Source organism: Dreissena polymorpha, chromosome 1 (genome assembly GCF_020536995.1).
Source record: "Dreissena polymorpha isolate Duluth1 chromosome 1, UMN_Dpol_1.0, whole genome shotgun sequence".
In the NCBI taxonomy this organism is placed as follows: domain Eukaryota; kingdom Metazoa; phylum Mollusca; class Bivalvia; order Myida; family Dreissenidae; genus Dreissena; species Dreissena polymorpha.
In genome coordinates this window covers 98,971,667-98,989,913 of record NC_068355.1, presented here as the reverse complement: position 1 = coordinate 98,989,913, position 18,247 = coordinate 98,971,667, and the positions used below count along the sequence as shown (strand labels likewise).

General features: G+C 37.1%; 1 protein-coding gene across 3 annotated transcripts in view; it reads left to right on the top strand.

The window, feature by feature from the left end:
* LOC127842211 (nuclear pore complex protein Nup160-like) overlaps nucleotides 1-18,247 on the top strand; it is a 100,763-nt gene that overhangs the window by 37,838 nt on the left and 44,678 nt on the right. The window contains exons 1-15 of one of the 3 annotated variants that reach the window (XM_052371624.1): nucleotides 1,424-1,847; nucleotides 2,056-2,117; nucleotides 2,329-2,401; nucleotides 3,455-3,543; nucleotides 3,655-3,729; nucleotides 4,610-4,704; nucleotides 5,942-6,098; nucleotides 6,517-6,618; nucleotides 7,455-7,559; nucleotides 10,091-10,156; nucleotides 10,604-10,706; nucleotides 11,958-12,123; nucleotides 12,844-12,983; nucleotides 15,381-15,541; nucleotides 17,086-17,219. In XM_052371624.1, coding sequence (XP_052227584.1) covers nucleotides 1,790-1,847; nucleotides 2,056-2,117; nucleotides 2,329-2,401; nucleotides 3,455-3,543; nucleotides 3,655-3,729; nucleotides 4,610-4,704; nucleotides 5,942-6,098; nucleotides 6,517-6,618; nucleotides 7,455-7,559; nucleotides 10,091-10,156; nucleotides 10,604-10,706; nucleotides 11,958-12,123; nucleotides 12,844-12,983; nucleotides 15,381-15,541; nucleotides 17,086-17,219 — 1,586 coding nt within the window. In that variant the 5' untranslated portion in view covers nucleotides 1,424-1,789. Of the gene's footprint in view, nucleotides 1-1,423; nucleotides 1,848-2,055; nucleotides 2,118-2,328; nucleotides 2,402-3,454; nucleotides 3,544-3,654; nucleotides 3,730-4,609; nucleotides 4,705-5,941; nucleotides 6,099-6,516; nucleotides 6,619-7,454; nucleotides 7,560-10,090; nucleotides 10,157-10,603; nucleotides 10,707-11,957; nucleotides 12,124-12,843; nucleotides 12,984-15,380; nucleotides 15,542-17,085; nucleotides 17,220-18,247 lie in introns of those variants that run through there. The other 2 variants (XM_052371633.1, XM_052371615.1) reach the window with 2 other exon arrangements.

Below are 18,247 nucleotides of genomic sequence, written 5' to 3'. Positions count from 1 at the left end.
CGGTATTTCTAGTGGTATCTCATTTACAGTCACATCTTCGAGACTCTTGCGTGATGGTGTCAACAGACAACACATCAATTGTGACTTACATTCAGACACAGGGGGGAACACAATCTCACTCCCTGTATCTGGAAACCAAGGAATTACTTGTTCTTTGCAAGACGCTCAACATTTTTTCTTTTGGTAAAATTTATTCCAGGTCGTCTCAACGCCCTGGCAGACGGGTTGTCTCGCAAACAACAATTATTTCCATCGGAGTGGACACTTCATCAGGAAGTGACCAATCAGATTTGTCTCATGTTCGATTATCCTCTAGTCGACCTATTTGCAACCAAACACAATCACAGACTTCCTCTGTATGTGAGTCCGGTTTACGATCCAGTAGCGTGGGCAGTAGACACGCTTTCGTTCGATTGGGACCAACTGGACGCTTATGCTTATTCCCCACCCATTCTGATTACCCAAATATTAGCAAAAATCAGGGTGAGTTTGTGTCGCATACTCCTGATCGCCCCTTGGTGGCCCAGGATTTAGTGGTTCAACGATCTTCTTAGTCTCTTGTAAGATTATTCCAGGACACTTCCTCACAGATCAGATCTTCTGTCTCAAAGAGGCAGACTTCATATGGATCCAGCAATGTTCCACTTACACGTCTGGCTTTTATCAGACAATCTCTGCAGAAGAAACGTTTTTATGTCAGGGTTTCTTACCTCGTTGCTTCTGCAAGGAGAAAGTCCACCAGAGCAGTCTATGATGCTCGATGGAAACTCTTCTCTAATTGGTGTATTCGAGGGAAAAGTATTCCCCTCAATCCCTTTGCTAGACGCATAGCGGATTTTCTCATCTATCTTTTTGATGATAAGAAATTTTCTCTTAGCTCCATCAAAGGATATAGATCTATGATTTCGCATGCATGGGCTTTTACTAAATCATCACAAGTCTCTGCTGATCCAGCGATTTCGAAACTGATTCGATCTATGGAACTTAAACGTCCTGTTTCTCGTACACTGGCGCATAAATGGGATTTGGCTTGTATTCTTGATTCTCTAGATCAAGCTTCTTTACAGTTCCTAACTTGGAAGACTGTTTTCCTTTTTACTATGATTTCAGCCTATAGGAGAAGTGAAATTCATGCTCTTTCTATCGAGGATGGTCATCTTCGTTTTGATTCCTCAGATGGATTTGTAACGTTGTTATGTCATCCACGATTCCTTGCTAATAATCAACTCCCCTCTATGGCTTCTAACCCTTCAAAGTTCCAAGTTTTGTTAATACTTGTGGACATAAAGATGATGATAGACTTCTTTGCCCAGTCAGGGCTTTGAAATTCTATCTGAATATAGTAAAGTCTATGTGAGGTTCTCGCAAAAGACTTTTCATTCCGTTAAAAAACGGGGGGGGGGGGGGGGGGGGGGGGGGGGGGGGGGTTGGCTTATTCATCTCTCATCTAGGGATTTATCCCTGTTCAACATTAGTCCGCATGAATTAAGAGCTCTTTCGGCTTCGTGGGCCTATATGAATAATGTTCCACTTTCTGAAGTGCTTCAAGCTGCTTTCTTGAGGAATCTGACCACCTTTTCCTCTTTCTATCTTCGTTCTTTTGAGTGCCAACAAGACAATTTATATATGTTCGGTTCTCTTGTGGTTGCTCAAACAGTAATTTTTTCCATGGCGTAAATGTACTGACGCTATCCGGAAACTGAAGTACAATACTGTTCTAACGAAGATTATCTGAGGACATATTTCTACTATCTCTGGCTGAAAAACCTGAATATGGGTTTTTGCTGTGATGGGAAAATATAACAATAACCTCCTGCCACAGCTACAAAATCAGCTAGGGGTAGCAGGTATGTATTTATGACATTAAAACAAATTTTAATGTCTTAAAATAAATTTAATTTTAATTATTAAATACTTACCTGCTATCGGTAAATCCCACCTCCCACCCCACTCATCGTTTAATATTTTCATAATTGCATGAAAAGTAAGATGAGTTACGGTTCTTGATTTCCGGTTAGGTTACATTGTACTATGTTTAACCTGATCTGTTTTCAGTTACAGAGGTGGCCGAATTCCGGCACTTGAAGATTTCTGGAGAAGCTAACCCACCTAGAAAGGTATAGCTAGGGATAGCAGGTAAGTATTTAATAATTAAAATGAATTTTATTTTAAGAAATTTGTTTCAATCTGGTGTTCGGTACAATATTTTTGTAACAAGTTTTACATGTATGCGAATACACATCGTTTAAATGCTGCTTTAAATCTTTTCTTTAATACTGATTATGGGACAGTGCAATTCTTCAACGTTAGTCATCATGTGATTTTTAGAGCCATGAGTGTCTGCACACTTGTAACCTCCTGAACTTTGTCCCTGACAACCTGCAGAATCAGCCCCCATCTGGTATGTTACTGTTGAATTGAATCTAAAAAATTTGTTTAAGCCATTTATGCCTAGCGTTTAGAAAAAAGGCCTTAGCAAACAGCGTAGACCCAGATGAGACGCCACATAATGCGGCGTCTCATCTGGGTCTGCGGTGTTTGCTTAAAGGAATTACTGTAAAAAATATTCTAAATATAGAAATAAATATACTAGACATCCCTAATTTTAGAAATAAATTGATCTAATTTAGAAGGGTGGGAGAGTCCACTAGGCATAAATGGGTTAATTGGATGGATGTACTACCAATATTCTGTGGCGGATGGCCCTTCAGAGTCATATAAAGTATAGTAGAATAATGTTGAATACACATAAGTTTATTTACAATAACTGAACTATGAGCCTGTGCTAAAGTTTTATTGCTAAGCAAATAAACTAATTTATAACATGACCTACGCTCCAGGAGTGATATAACGTAATACTCAATTTTGTTTATTACACGGGTATTATAACACTAGTTATATAACTGTGAAATGACGTCATTTTTTAACGAAATGACGTTATTATTTTGACGAATTTCTTCAGTTAAACTCTTTTACAATGTGAATAAATGGTGAAAAGAGCATAAAATAAAAAGAAAATTTGTTGGTCATGTTATAAATAGAATCTTAGATTCGTTGTCATTTTGTATTGAATTTATTAAACTCGTCATCTAAATGAAGATATAAACTCGGCAAGCCCCATATTTATCTTCATTTAGATGACTTGTTTAATAAATTTAATACAAAACGACCACTCATGCAAGATCTTACATATGTATTCAATACTTTTCTGGTAGTCTATTTATCATGCCGTTTACTTTGTTTTTCTTTATTTATTTCTGAATTTTTGATTATGAACAAAATATTGCTGAAAATCACACAATGTCCTCAAATGACATCATGAAAATGTCACTATTTTGCACATGACAGATTTATTAAATGGATATTGGGTGATATCTCTACTCTGTGAGTGTATGTAAATATCAGCTTTTGGCTTTCAAAAGACACTATAAAGGGTAGTTTTGTGTTATTTCAGGCTCTGGACACACCATAAGAAAGATGATCAGTGTCAATGCAGGGGATGTAAAATTTGGAGTCCACCTTAATTTTCAGACTTCAAATCAGGTAAATTGGGGATATATCATTGATTTATTGATGTTGAACAATAGTCGTTATCTAAAGACTAGATTGTATAAAGCATGAATTTAACAATATACATTTTCTCTGTCATTTCAGCTGTGTATTTTACAACCTAAAGTCACCTCAGCACGGTTGCAGATAAGTCAAGTAGCAAGTGTCTATGGACCTCAGGTAAAAGAGATGATATTATTTGTGTCTTGTTCTGAGAAAACTGGGCATAATGCATGTGCATAAAGTGTTGTCCCAGATTAGCCTGTGCAGTCCTTACAGGCTAATCAGGGACGACACTTTCTGCTTAAACTAGATTTTTTTGTAAATAGGGAAAACTTTAAACGAAAAATACCATTAAAGCGGAAAGTTTCATCCCTGATTAGCCTGTGCAGACTGCACAGGTTAATCTGGGACGACACTGTACGCACATGCATTATGCCCAGTTTTCACAGAACAAGACATATTTATTTTTTATCCATGGTGTAGGAGAAAAACAAAACCTGTGACTGAAAGCATCTGGTCTTTTTTAGCATCGGTAAAATAAATGGCAACTGTTGGATCATTAGCTAATGATTGTTCAGGACTCAAGTCAATTTTCAAACATGAAGACAATGAAATGAATATTTTATTTCCAGACTGCAAGTTGCAATCCAGTTTCATTTGCACACCATATTCTATGTTTGCATCCCAGCCAAATATGTCCTTGTTATTAATTATTTTGGTAATCAGATTTTAAACTAAACAGTATTAAGAAAGTAGCCATGATACCTATACATGTAACAATAAAATCTAAGTATTCAAACTTGTGTAGCAGAACAAGATTGTTAAATGTTAACTCTTTCAGTGCTGGAACCGAATTTTGAAGGCCTTTCCAAACAGTTTGGATCCAGATGAGACGCACAGAACGTGGTGTCTCATCAGGATCCAAACTGTTTGCTATTCTTATAGTATTCTTTGAAAAAAATCTATGAAAATGCCAATTTTAGAAATTCAGCAGATGACATTTTAGCAAACGACAAATTTCCCAGCATGCAAAGGGTTAATACCAGGGTCATTTCAGGACGATCTGATAGACTTCTGCATGACCAGTTCTGTTCTGGTGTCGCTGTGGACCAGCTCTGAAGGCAATCAGGTGGTCAGGACTCTCACATTTGGGTATGATATGAGCCTTGTTCTGAGAAAACTGGGCTTAATGCATGTGCGTAAAGTGTCATCCCAGATCAGCCTGTGCGGTCCACACAGGCTAATCAGGGACTACTCTTTCCGCCCAAACTTGATTTTATGTAAGGAGGGACTTCCTTGAAACTAAAAATACCATAAAAGCAGAAAGTGTCGTCCCTGATTAGCCTGTGCGGACTGCACAGGCTAATCTGGGACGACACTTTACGCACATGCATTAAGCCCAGTTTTCTCAGAACACGACCCATATATATGATTTAGATATGAGCCATCTGTGGGAAAAAGGTACTTAATTTGCGTAAAGTGTTGACCCATGTTAATGATATTAGTTTGTGAAGCCCACACAGGCTGATCCAGGAAGACACTCTCTGCCTAGACTGGATTTTCTTGTAGAGGAAACGTTAGTTAAATAAAGAATTCCATAACAAGGGAATCTGCTATCCCTTATAAGCATGTGAGGACTGTACTGGCTAAACTGAACACTTTATGCTCATGCTCATATCTATGTTTGTGTGAAAATGGGTCAACATGGGTATTTACAATTGTTGGTAGCTCTGATGGCAATAAGTGGTTACCAGTAATTTTTTGGTTTTTGGATTACTGGTATGTTATTATCCCCCGCCATAGGCGAAGGGATATTGTTTTGGCGTTGTCCGTCCGTCCATCTTTCCGTCCGTCTGTCCGGAGCCATATCTTTGAAGTGCTTTGGCGGATTTCATTGAAACTTGGTATGGGTATGTATATGGATAAGAGGATGATGCACGCCAAATGACTTTGTAAACCATCAGTTAATAACATAGTTATGGCCCTTTGTATCTTGAAAAAATGCTTTTTGTGTGTGTCCGGAGCCATGTCTTGGAAGTGCTTTGGCGGATTTCATTGAAACTTAGTATGAGTATATATATGGATAAGAGGATGATGTACGCCAAATGGCATTGTACACCATCAGTTAATAACAGAGTTATGGCCCTTTGTATCTTGAAAAAATGCTTTTTTGAGTGTCAAATATAATAATTTTGTGTCCAGAAGCATATTGGCAGGGGATATCAATTCGACGAATTTGCTTGTCTAGGTAGTGGTAGTCCAAGGTTTTCCATGCTAATCAATATTAATATGTAGCTTTAAAAGTATCAAGTATTCGTTTGTGATATTCACTATATTATTGTATTTTTTTAATGTCCTCCAGTAAGGAACATTGCCTCAATGTTTTCAGTGATGAAGGGCCAGGCTCGTGGCTAGAGGTCCTCCTGGAACCGCCAGAGTTATCTGACCTGCCCATACCCCCACACAGGGACCCCCGGGAAGTGTACCTGGAGAAACTGTTTGAGCCAGGTGCATTCTCAAGAGAGGACATACGAAAGGCTCTCAATGTAAGTAATCTGGCATTATGTTTCATAGAGATCGATAGTGTCTAGATTTGTTTTGCAGTTTTTGAATTTCTTTGTGTGTAAATAAAGTGTAGTGCATTGACAAGTATCGATGTCATGATAAGCAGCTATCTTGAATCTTATAGATGTTATTTATTGAAGTTAATTTCATGCTTCTCAAAACCCTTATAGATTTTTAATTATTTTAATCTCTTATCAATTATAGATTATATTTATTGAAGTGATGTATATTATGCTTCTCATAGATTTTTTTATTGATGAATAAATATTGTGCTTCTTAAAACATCTTTTGTTTTACTTAGGGAAATGTTTTGAGTTTCAAGACAATACTTGAATGAATTCTGTAATTGATTGTTGTTTTGTCTTGAGTCTGATATGCCAACTCATATGATGGTTTCAGCTGCAGGTGTACAGTAGATCTCTGGATCAAAACGTTATCGGAGAAGCTAGCCTTCATGTAAATACACTTCGACAGGATGTCACAGTGGCCGTAGAAACTGAAGTATGATGTTAATTTTTCTTTTATTTCAATCAGGGTTCCTGTAAAAAAAATAATCATATGTTTGTGGATCTGCATAAATAGTCAATGTGCGTTGAATAACTTAGCTATTGTCTCATGGGAAAATATTTTTTCTATCATGACAGTGTGTATAAAAATAGGTATGAAGCTAGTTAACACTGTGTGTCAGTCTAATTACTGAATGCACGAACTCTATGTTTCTGTTGCTGTGGCATAGTAGATACAATGTCCACCTAGTGATCAGGAGGTCACTGATTCATAGTAGATATAATGTCCACCTAGTGATCAGGAGGTCACTGATTCATAGTAGATATAATGTCCACCTAGTGATCAGGAGGTCACTGATTCATAGTAGATATAATGTCCACCTAGTGATCAGGAGGTCACTGATTCATAGTAGATATAATGTCCACCTAGTGATCAGGAGGTCACTGATTCATAGTAGATATAATGTCCACCTAGTGATCAGGAGGTCACTGATTCATAGTAGATATAATGTCCACCTAGTGATCAGGAGGTCACTGATTCAATCAACTCAGTTGGACGCTTCTTTAGATCACCTCCAAATGAAACCAAGTACTGGTTCTACCCAAGAAAAGGACTGAAGAGCATTTGAATTAGCAATAGGCTTTTGATACAACTGAGCTAGAATATTTTGGTTAACACTTACCAGTACTTTAATATTGTATGAGTCCTGTGGTAGGAATATTCTGTTGAATACATTTGTGTAAAGTGTTGCCCAACATCAGTCTCTACAGATACAGATGTGTGAAGCCAAGAAGTTTTTTAAACCTTTCTTCATGTGTGTCTGGTTGTAGATCCGGAGTGCAGCTGTAGATTATGAAATGGAGGAGGAGGAGTACTATCAGTTACAGCTTGAGCAGTGGACGAAGTTCTACTCCTGTGTTATCCAGTACCATGAGGTGAGCAATGTAGGATGCTGTTGTATTTGGGGACTATGACGTTATGGGGTTACAAACGGTTCTACAGTCAAAACAGAGAACAGCGGTCAGTTAAGGGAAATGGCAAAAAAGTGACTGATGTCAACATGTGACCGCTATTCTCAGATCACCACTTTTTAGATGGTTGGTCAGTTAGTAGTATTGCTACGTCATTATCCCACCCATTCTGTTGCACTCAGTGTAAAACAAAGGCTCATTGCCGATAACTAAGTATAATAACATCAATAATTGCTATTTTAATAATACAGAAAAATGTCTTATAAATTGATTTAATTTCATAACTGTTTTTAATACATCTATTAATTTATTAACGATGGATATTTTGTTGGCTCATGCATCTCGTTCATTCAGTAAATCCGACAGTTTGTATTACATTCATTGTCATGTATGTTTAAATTAAGTTTGTCATTGCCATTGATGTCACGTCCGAGCAAATATAAAAGCAGATTCGCTGTCATAAACCGAAAGTACGGTATAACTGTATCATTCTAATTCAAAGAAAAGACGCCAAACTCTTGTTAAAAATTATTTAGTTTGTTATAAAAGTTGCAATTCAATGTATATTTTTCCTGAATTAACAATCAATTATTCTATTATTGCCTTCTTAGAACAACAATTGCCAGCTAAATATTGTTTTTAACACCTTATCAGCGATCAAGATCTATTCGCTGTCATGGGCTCATGCTTTGCCGTTATTAATGCAGCTGATAATTGCTACTAAAACACGTTCTTATTGTTACGTGCTCCTGTTTTGTTTGTGTTCTTAATTTTTGCGACTCGAAACAACTGATGAATGACCGTTGTTTTTAGTTCAAACATGACTTTCTGAGTGAAATATACTGGTTGTTTGCCGTTATTGACAATTGACCGTTATTTTCAAGTGTTATATAGAGTGATTTACGTCAGGGGGAATCCTGGTTCTGCAATGAACAGTTATTCTCAAGTGACTGTTAGGTCAGTTTTTAACCAGGTTTTCCAAAGGAAGAAACTGGTGATTAGATTGGCAAATGTCGGCGGGCGGGCGGGTGGGCTGGCTGGCGGGCGTAACAAGCTTGTCCGGGCCATAACTTTGTCAGATTTAAAAATCATTTGGCACATTTGTTCACCATCATTAGACGGTGTGTCGCGCGAAAGAATTACGTTGATATCTCCAAGGTCAAGGTCACAATTTGAGTTTGAAGGTCAAAAATGGCCATAAATGAGCTTGTCCGGGCCATAACTTTGTCGTTCGTTGTCAGATTTTTAAATCATTTGGCACATTTGGTCACCATCATTAGACGGTGTGTCGCGCGAAAGAATTACATCGATATCTCCAAGGTCAAGGTCACAATTTGAGTTTGAAGGTCAAAAATGGCCATAAATGAGCTTGTCCGGACCATAACTTTGTTGTTAATTGTGAAATTTTAAAATCATTTGGCACATTTGTTCACCATCATTAGATGGTGTGTCGCGTGAAAGAATTACGTCAATATCTCCAAGGTCAAGGTCACCACAACTAAAAATAGATTGATTTTGAAACAACTATGTAACATTAACAATCAGTAACAATGCACATTTTGATTTTGAGTTGTCTCTCTTTGTCTGACTTTTTATGCCCCAGTAGGGTGGCATATAGCATGTGAACTGTCCGTCAGTATGTGTGTATGTCAGTCTGTCCGTCTGAAAAAAACACTGTTACGTTGGCCATAACTTTTGCATCATTGAAGATAGAAACTTGATATTTGGCATGCATGTGTATCTCATAAAGCTGCACATTTTGAGTGCTGGAAGTTAAAGGTCAAGGTCATCCTTCAAGGTCAAAGGTAATTTTTTTTTTAAATCAAAGCGGCGTTCTCATGAAGCTGCACATTTTGAGTGGTGGAAGGTCAAGGTGATCCTTCAAGGTCAAAGGTGAAAAAAAAAAATCAAAGCGATGTTCTCATGAAGCTGCACATTTTGAGTGGTGGAAGTTCAAGGTCAAGGTCATCCTTCACGGTCAAAGGTAAAAAAATAATAATTTTTTTTAATTTCAAAGCGGCGCAATAGGGGGCATTGTGTTTCTGACGAACACATCTCTTGTTTTTTCTAATTGAAATCAATGTCAATTTTACACAAGGGGTTTAACAATACACATTTTGAATTGTCTCCCTTTATCAGACTTTTTTTCAACTGAAAACCTGGTTTTGTGACAATTTTGTCCCTTGTTACTGTATGAAAGGAAGATAATTGGTTAGTTACTTAATGAATGTAATATTGAAATGTTCACATGCACTTTTGAAAAATGATTACAATATTTTGAAGTTTTAAAATAGAAATGTAATTAACACGGTTACAATCTTTATTTGTTGTTAAGTTGCCTTAAACATCACATATAAACAACTCCGTATATCACTCTTACTACGGTGTATGCTCGATCATGTACACATTTTGTATTGTGCACATTTTGAAGTTTATTTGTTGGCAAATAGGTGCATAACCATAACCATAATGTGATCCTTGTCTGTTATGTGCAGGTAGGAGGAAAGCTGAAGGGTCTGTTCTGTGATAGTGTGACGGGACAAGTGGGACTCATCAGAAAGGTAGCCTGCAGTCTTCTTAATATAGTGACTTTTAGACATTTTGAACAGTTGACACTAAGAACATGTATTTTCATAATAATATGCAAACTAATTGAGCATTTTATTCACTCTGTCTTTATGTTGTTACCCATTGATTTGTTAACCTTGCGATCACAAAGAGCTTGTGAAATAGTCTGTGGATCACTTGTGAGCATGATTGAGTAAAATAAGTCATTTTAACAATAGCTTGGGTGAAGTCCTACTGTGCTTCAGAGCCATGGCTTATGATTTTTTGGTTGATAATGATTGTGCAGAACAAAAACTGTATAGCTTAACCTGATACAGACTTGTCATTTAAATTATTAACAAATAACTAACATTCCAATAGTCAAATAATGTTTAACCTCACACACAGCATCTAACGGTATGTTATTGGTAAAATTCTGACTTTGTATATATCCTCTGTAGGGGTGTGTGACCTACCTGCGACCTTGTGACCCCGTTGAGGAGATGTACTCAGGTCAACCTAACACAGGACCTGATGGGTTTATGATGAAGCTCAGTTTGCAAGGTAGCCTGAATAGCTCAGTTTATAGAGAGCTGGATAACAAATCTAAAGATTGCCTGTTTGATTACCAGTCTGGCAATATAAAGCATATTGTGTTGGATTTGGTCATGAAGTTATTTCTATGGCCATTGGACCTCCTACCTCTGTAGGACCCTTCGGATCATTTTAGAGGGGTACTTATCAACATTGATCATTTTGCTAAAAACTATTTAGATAATTTTTATATAATGAAAAACATTTATCTTTATGTAACATTTCAGGCAATGTGAAAAATACTTGCAATTTATACTTAGCTCTTCTTATTATAGAATATAAAAAAATAAGCCTTCTATGCCCACGGATAGAATTAACGGGGGTATATTGTTTTTAGCCTGTCTGTCTGTCTGTCTGTCATTCTGTGTGTCTGTCACAAAACTTTAACCTTGGTCGTAACTTTTGCAATATTGAAGATAGCAACTTGACATTTGGCATGCATGTGTATCTCATGGAGCTGCACATTTTGAGTGGTGAAAGATCAAGGTCATCCTTCAAGGGTAAAGGTCTGAATCCCTCTTACAGAATGTTAAATATTTTTAGAAAATGACCAAACTGGTTTGTTGTTTTGCACTTTCAATTCTATTGATTGATCGTTGTCCTATTAGCAATTTTTAATATTATTAATATCACTTTTATATGTAATAGCATGATTTATTGCATAACCTGCTCGGCGTCGAAAATCGCGTTTAATAACAGTTATAAAGCGCTATTTTGTGTCAGATACATGTTGAAACAATGTTTTGTTAATATTTTCGTAAATACATGAAGCATCCTTTAATACCACTATAGATGCGTTATTTATTACTAATATAACACCATACATATCATGTGGTAACAATGTGGATTTTGGTGCTAGCGCAAGCGTCTGGGATCGTGTTTAACTTACTGAAATCACCATTTTAGAGAGTTAATACAATTTGAAAAAACTAATATTTTTGCATTTGCAAATAAATAAATGATGCAAAACCATTTTGACAGTGATATAAGTGATAACAAATGTTTATCAAAATCATCCAGAATGTCGCGTTTTCTATAACCATAGACGCCACCATGGTGTTAGCTTATCTATATTATGCTTATTTATATTATCTGACCTATATTGCATGAGATTTAGTGGGCGGTGTGATTGCCTTTCAGTTGAGATGTTTATTGAGGTTCATAAGTTTCATCATAATTATGACTAGTCATGTCTAAATGGCTTTGACTGCCATGTTTCAGATCGACATCAGCGGAGGGACCTGGAGCTGCTGTTTGAGGGACTTCACTCTGTCGCCATGGAGATGTCAGACGATCTCTCTGCCCAGTTTGAACAAGAACTGACCAATAACCATAACCTGGAGACGGTTGCTACGCAACTGGTGCACAACATCATACTTGGTCATAAGTAGGAACGATTTGAATGTGTTTTAACATTGCATAATTTGTATTAAGAATAAGATAGCACAGTGCATATTTCTTGCCTTTTAAACAATATCCTTATGTATTGCAAAAACTGCAGTTAAGAATGCCTAAATTTAGAGAAATATAGCTGAAGTTAGATTGCTCTCTACTGATTTTTTGTTTACATTGCTTGTTCTGAGAATTTATATATTTCCAATATATCATATTAAAATATTATCCTGCGCCAAGGGCGGAGGGATTTTACCGGTAAATTGGCTATGTCAGTCTGTCTTTCCATCAGTCTGTTATTCCTTCAGTCCGTCTGTCACAAAACTTTGCTTGGCTTTATCTCAGATAATATATCAATATAAAAATTCATGGGTGTAAATATATCAATAAGAAGTACCATGCACATGAACCATAACCCTACACTTTCTTAAATAAGAGCTAACGCTCTTGGTTGTTTTTGTATTGTGTAACTTTTCAGGGCTTTATCTCAGAAACGCTACACGATTTCAATATGAAACTGCTTGAATGTATACTCACTGTATAGATATCAATTAAGAGAAACAATTACTCTACATGTAAATATTTTTTAGTATTATACCATATATCAATGGATTTGCATCCATCCATAAACAAACTTTATTTGGCTGAGGACATCAATTCAACAACTCTGCTTGTTAAACTTGTACTGAAGACAGATTATATTCCCATTCCACAGCACCGAGTACAGTTTGAGCGGAGGGGACTCCATACCCGTGAAGCTGGGTATGATACATGACCTCTATGGTTCAGTGAACACTGTGCTGAAATACCTAGACCTGTCTCTAGACAGAAACGATGAACAAATTTTGGATGAGGGTGAGGAAATTTAAATTAGTTTAGGGATATTGCTAGATAAGTGACCTTTCTTTGCGACCAAGTGAACCCTAAATGCATGAGTATTATTTAAGACAAAAATAATCGTAAATATAAGTATTATCTTAAACGAAAATATTGAGGATATTTTATTACTACACCTACAAATTCGAACAAACATTTTTTGATAATATACCTATTTTGACTACAAGACAAGCATTTAATTAATTGACAATTACGTGTGATGCTAAATGGGTCTTATTGCATATGCGGCTAGCATAGCTTTTGTATAGCCAGAGCCTACGCAGTGTGGTCTGGAGCTACGCTTTTTGCTTTAAAGGCATGCAAGGTTTCTTGGTCTCATTAGCAGACAGGGCAGCTCCTGACCAGCATGCACAATTGCGATGGCTGATCTGGACCTATGTTGGCGCCATATGGCATAAGACTCATTTTCACTTGATGCGGGCCATATTTCAAGCAAATTTTGTCAATCCTGTTGTTAAGTTCAAACAGTAATGTTAAATGCTATAGTAAGTAAGGTCCAGTGTTTGAATGCTATAGTTAGGTCCAGTGTTTGAATGCTATAGTAAGGTCCAGTGTTTGAATGCTATAGTTAGGTCCAGTGTTTGAATGCTATAGTAAGGTCCAGTGTTTGAATGCTATAGTTAGGTCCAGTGTTTGAATGCTATAGTAAGGTCCAGTGTTTGAATGCTATAGTAAGGTCCAGTGTTTGAATGCTATAGTTAGGTCAAGTGTTTGAATGCTATAATTAGGTCCAGTGTTTGAATGCTATAGTTAGGTCCAGTGTTTGAATGCTATAGTTAGGTCCAGTGTTTGAATGCTATAGTTAGGTCCAGTGTATGAATGCTATAGTTAGGTCCAGTGTTTGAATGCTATAGTAAGGTCCAGTGTTTGAATGCTATAGCAAGGTCCAGTGTTTGAATGCTATAGTAAGGTCCAGTGTTTGAATGCTATAGTTAGGTCCAGTGTTTGAATGCTATAAATAGGTCCATTGTTTGAATGCTATAGTTAGGTCCAGTGTTTGAATGCTTAGTAAGGTCCAGTGTTTGAATGCTATAGTAAGGTCCAGTGTTTGAATGCTATAGTTAGGTCCAGTGTTTGTATGCTTTAGTTAGGTCCAGTGTTTGAATGCTATATTAAGGTCCAGTGATTAAATGCTATAGTTAGGTCCAGTGTTTGAATGCTATATTGAGGTCCAGTGTTTGAATGCTATAGTTAGATCCAGTGTTTGAATGCTATAGCAAGGTCCAGTGTTTGAATGCTATAGTAAGGTCCAGTGTTTGAATGCTATAGTTAGGTCCAGTGTTTGAATGCTATAAATAGGTCCATTGTTTGAATGCTATAGTTAGGTCCAGTGTTTGAATGCTTAGTAAGGTCCAGTGTTTGAATGCTATAGTAAGGTCCAGTGTTTGAATGCTATAGTTAGGTCCAGTGTTTGAATGCTTTAGTTAGGTCCAGTGTTTGAATGCTATATTAAGGTCCAGTGATTAAATGCTATAGTTATGTCCAGTGTTTGAATGCTATATTAAGGTCCAGTGTTTGAATGCTATAGTTAGATCCAGTGTTTGAATGCTATAGTTAGGTCCAGTGTTTGAATGCTATAGTAAGGTCCAGTGTTTGAATGCTACAGTAAGGTTCAGTGTTTGAATGCTATAGTAAGGTTCAGTGTTTGAATGCTTTAGTAAGGTCCAGTGTTTGTATGCTATAGTCAGTTCCAGTGTTTGAATGCTATAGTTAGGTTCAGTGTTTGAATGCTATAATTAGGTCCAGTGTTTGAATGCTACAGTAAGGTCCAGTGTTTGAATGCTACAGTAAGGTTCAGTGTTTGAATGCTTAGTAAGGTCCAGTGTTTGAATGCTATAGTAAGGTCCAGTGTTTGAATGCTATAGTTAGGTCCAGTGTTTGAATGCTATAGTTAGGTCCAGTGTTTGAATGATATATTAAGGTCCAGTGATTAAATGCTATAGTTAGGTCCAGTGTTTGAATGCTATATTAAGGTCCAGTGTTTGAATGCTATAGTTAGATGCAGTGTTTGAATGCTATAGTTAGGTCCAGTGTTTGAATGCTATAGTTAGGTCCAGTGTTTGAATGCTATAGTAAGGTTCAGTGTTTGAATGCTATAGTAAGGTTCAGTGTTTGAATGCTTTAGTAAGGTCCAGTGTTTGTATGCTATAGTCAGTTCCAGTGTTTGAATGCTATAGTTAGGTTCAGTGTTTGAATGCTATAATTAGGTCCAGTGTTTGAATGCTACAGTAAGGTCCAGTGTTTGAATGCTATAGTAAGGTTCAGTGTGTGAATGCTATAGTTAGGTCCAGTGTTTGAATGCTATAATTAGGTCCAGTGTTTGAATGCTATAGTCAGTTCCAGTGTGATGTTCAGTTTTAGACCGGCGTAGACAGCTTGGCCTCAACCACCTGTTGACCAGTGGGGTGGGGGTGAGTGTGCTGTCGGAGTGTGTACAGCAGCTGGCCTCCACAAGGTTCAACATGCTCAGAGATCTCTATCTCTTGCAGACTGCTGCATTACGGCATTGTAATCAGGTGACAACTTCATTCTTACTTACCTTTTATTTGATGTGCTCCTTCCAAAATGAATAAGCCTTTGTGATAAAAATTTAAACCTTAACGAAAGTCTTCAATATTTTCAATTAGCTTAATGTATTTTTTATCTACAACTGTGTAATCATGATTTATTAGTCCCCTACCGGTTTCAGCGGAGGGGACTTATGGTTTGCACTCTGTGTGTCCGTCAGTCAGTCAGTCAGTCTGTCTGTCACACTTTTCTGGATCCTGCGATAACTTTAAAAGTTCTTAATATTTTTTCATGAAACTTGAAACATCGATAGATGGCAATAAGGACATTATGCACGTCATTTCATTTTGTTCATACGTAAAAGATTCTGGTTGCTATGGCAACAAATTAAAAAAAAAATCTGACAATGGTGGAGCCGGTAGGGGACTTATATTGCTTGACAATAGTCTTGTTTTATCTGATATTACATATTTAGTCAATTGCTTTACCATATACTAGTATCCTCAATTTGATAATATGTAGAAGTATACATTTTATATTGCTACACACATATACAAATACATTGTAAAAATATAGTGTACCTCTAAATTATTATACCCCCACTAAACGAAGTTTAGGGGGGTATATAGGAGTGAGCTAGTCTGTCTGTCGGTCTGTCGATAGGTCCGTGTCTGCTCTCTAATTCAAGTAGTTTTCATCCGATCTTCACCAAACTTGGTCAGAAGTTGTATCTAGATGATGTCTAGGCCAAGTTCGAACATGGGCCTTGCTGGGTAAAATACTAGGCCACATGGTCACTTAGTGCGTTTTAAACATTCAGCATGTTGTCTGCTCTGTAATTCAAGTAGTTTTCATCAGAGATTCACCATACTTGGTCAGAAGTTGTATGTAGATGATGTCTAGGCCAAGTTCGAACATGGATCATGGCAGGTCAAAAACTAGGTCACGGGATCACTTAGTGCGTTTCAAACATTGAGCGTGGTGTCTGATCTCTAATTCAAGTAGTTTTCATCCGATCTTCACCAAACTTAATCAGAAGTTATATCTAGATGATTTCTAGTTCAAGTTTGAATATGGGTCATGCCGGGTCAATAACTAGGTCACTGGGTCATTTAGTATGTTTTACACATTCAGCACGGTGTCTGCTCTCTAATTCAAGTAGTTTTCATCGGATCTTCACCGCCCTTGGTCAGAAGTTGTATCTTGATGATGTGTAGGTCAAGTTCGAACATGGGCCATGCAGGTTAAAAAAAACCCAGGTCACTGGGTCACTTAGTGCGTTTTAAACATTGAGCATGGTGTCCGCTGTTTTTTGTGAAGACAACATGCAAAATATTCTGTGTCAATGCGGCATGTGGGGGTATTCGTCAGGTCTGTGACAAAGCTCTAGTTAAATGATTAATAAGTTACCCCAAAAATGATGAAAAGCTTTTAAGAAAAAGTTCCGTACACAATATTAAATGTTTGCTTATCACTTTTCCGTGCCATTCATGAGTTAAATACTGAACTAATAAGACTTTAAGTGGCGTATACGTGTGTACCATGATTGCAGGCTAACATAAGCCATGAGGTAGTGCAGGGCTTTCAGAATGAGCTACTACCATACACTGCAAGTCTACTGAGGGCATATCAGGTGGTCAAGTGGGCCTCACAGACACTGGCTGTCTCCACACAGGCAACCGCTCTGTGAGTAAAGACTTACAATAAAAGTTGAGAGCGGGTATTAGAAACATTTCTTTTTAAAATACAATCTATGAGAAATGCAAATATGTTTGTGTACAGAATTGAATGGTAAGAAATGACTTCACAAAATGTCAAAATTTCATAAAGATTTTAGTTTTTAGTGACAAATACATAAAATAGCAACAGACTTTAAACATTATTATAAATTTAAGACATTAATTACATTTTCTCTTTAAGCCGCATCATGTGAAAAAGGGTCTTATGCCATATGAAGCCAGTGTAGCTCCGGGCAAGGCTGTAATTTTGCGCAGTCTTGTCATGATTTAGCCTGTCCACTTATGAGACAACAAATCTTATATAGCGAAAAGAGTAGCTCCTCATCAATCCCTGCCAATGCTAGGGCATGTTTCAAATGGCAGAAGATTCATATGCATGACGCGGCTTATTGGAGAATATGACTTTTTAGCTCGACTATTATATATGAAATATATCAAGTGGAGATATCCTACTCACCCCGGCGTCGGCGTGACCGTCTGCGTTACCTTTAGCGTCTGCGTTAGCGGGCAAATGTTAAAGTTTTCATACTACCCCAATTATTTTCATTGTCCCTTGACATATTGCTTTCATATTTTGCATACTTGTTTACCAACATGACCCCAACCTATAAACAAGAGAAGACAACTCTATCAAGCATTTTGTCACAATTATGGCCACTTTTCCACTTAGAATATGCAGCAAATGTTAAAGTTTTCGTACTGCCCCATTTATTTTCATTGTCCCTTGACATATTGCTTTTATATTTTGCATACTTGTTAACCAACATCCCCCAACCTATAAACAAGAGCAGACAACTCTATCAAGCATTTTGTCATAATTATTGCCCCTTTTATACTTAGAATATGCATATTATTGATAAATCTGTGTTAAAGTTTGCGTACTACCCCAAATATTTCCTATATCCTTTGACATATTGCTTTTATATTTTGCATACTTGTTTACCAACATGACCCCAACCTATAAACAAGAGCAGA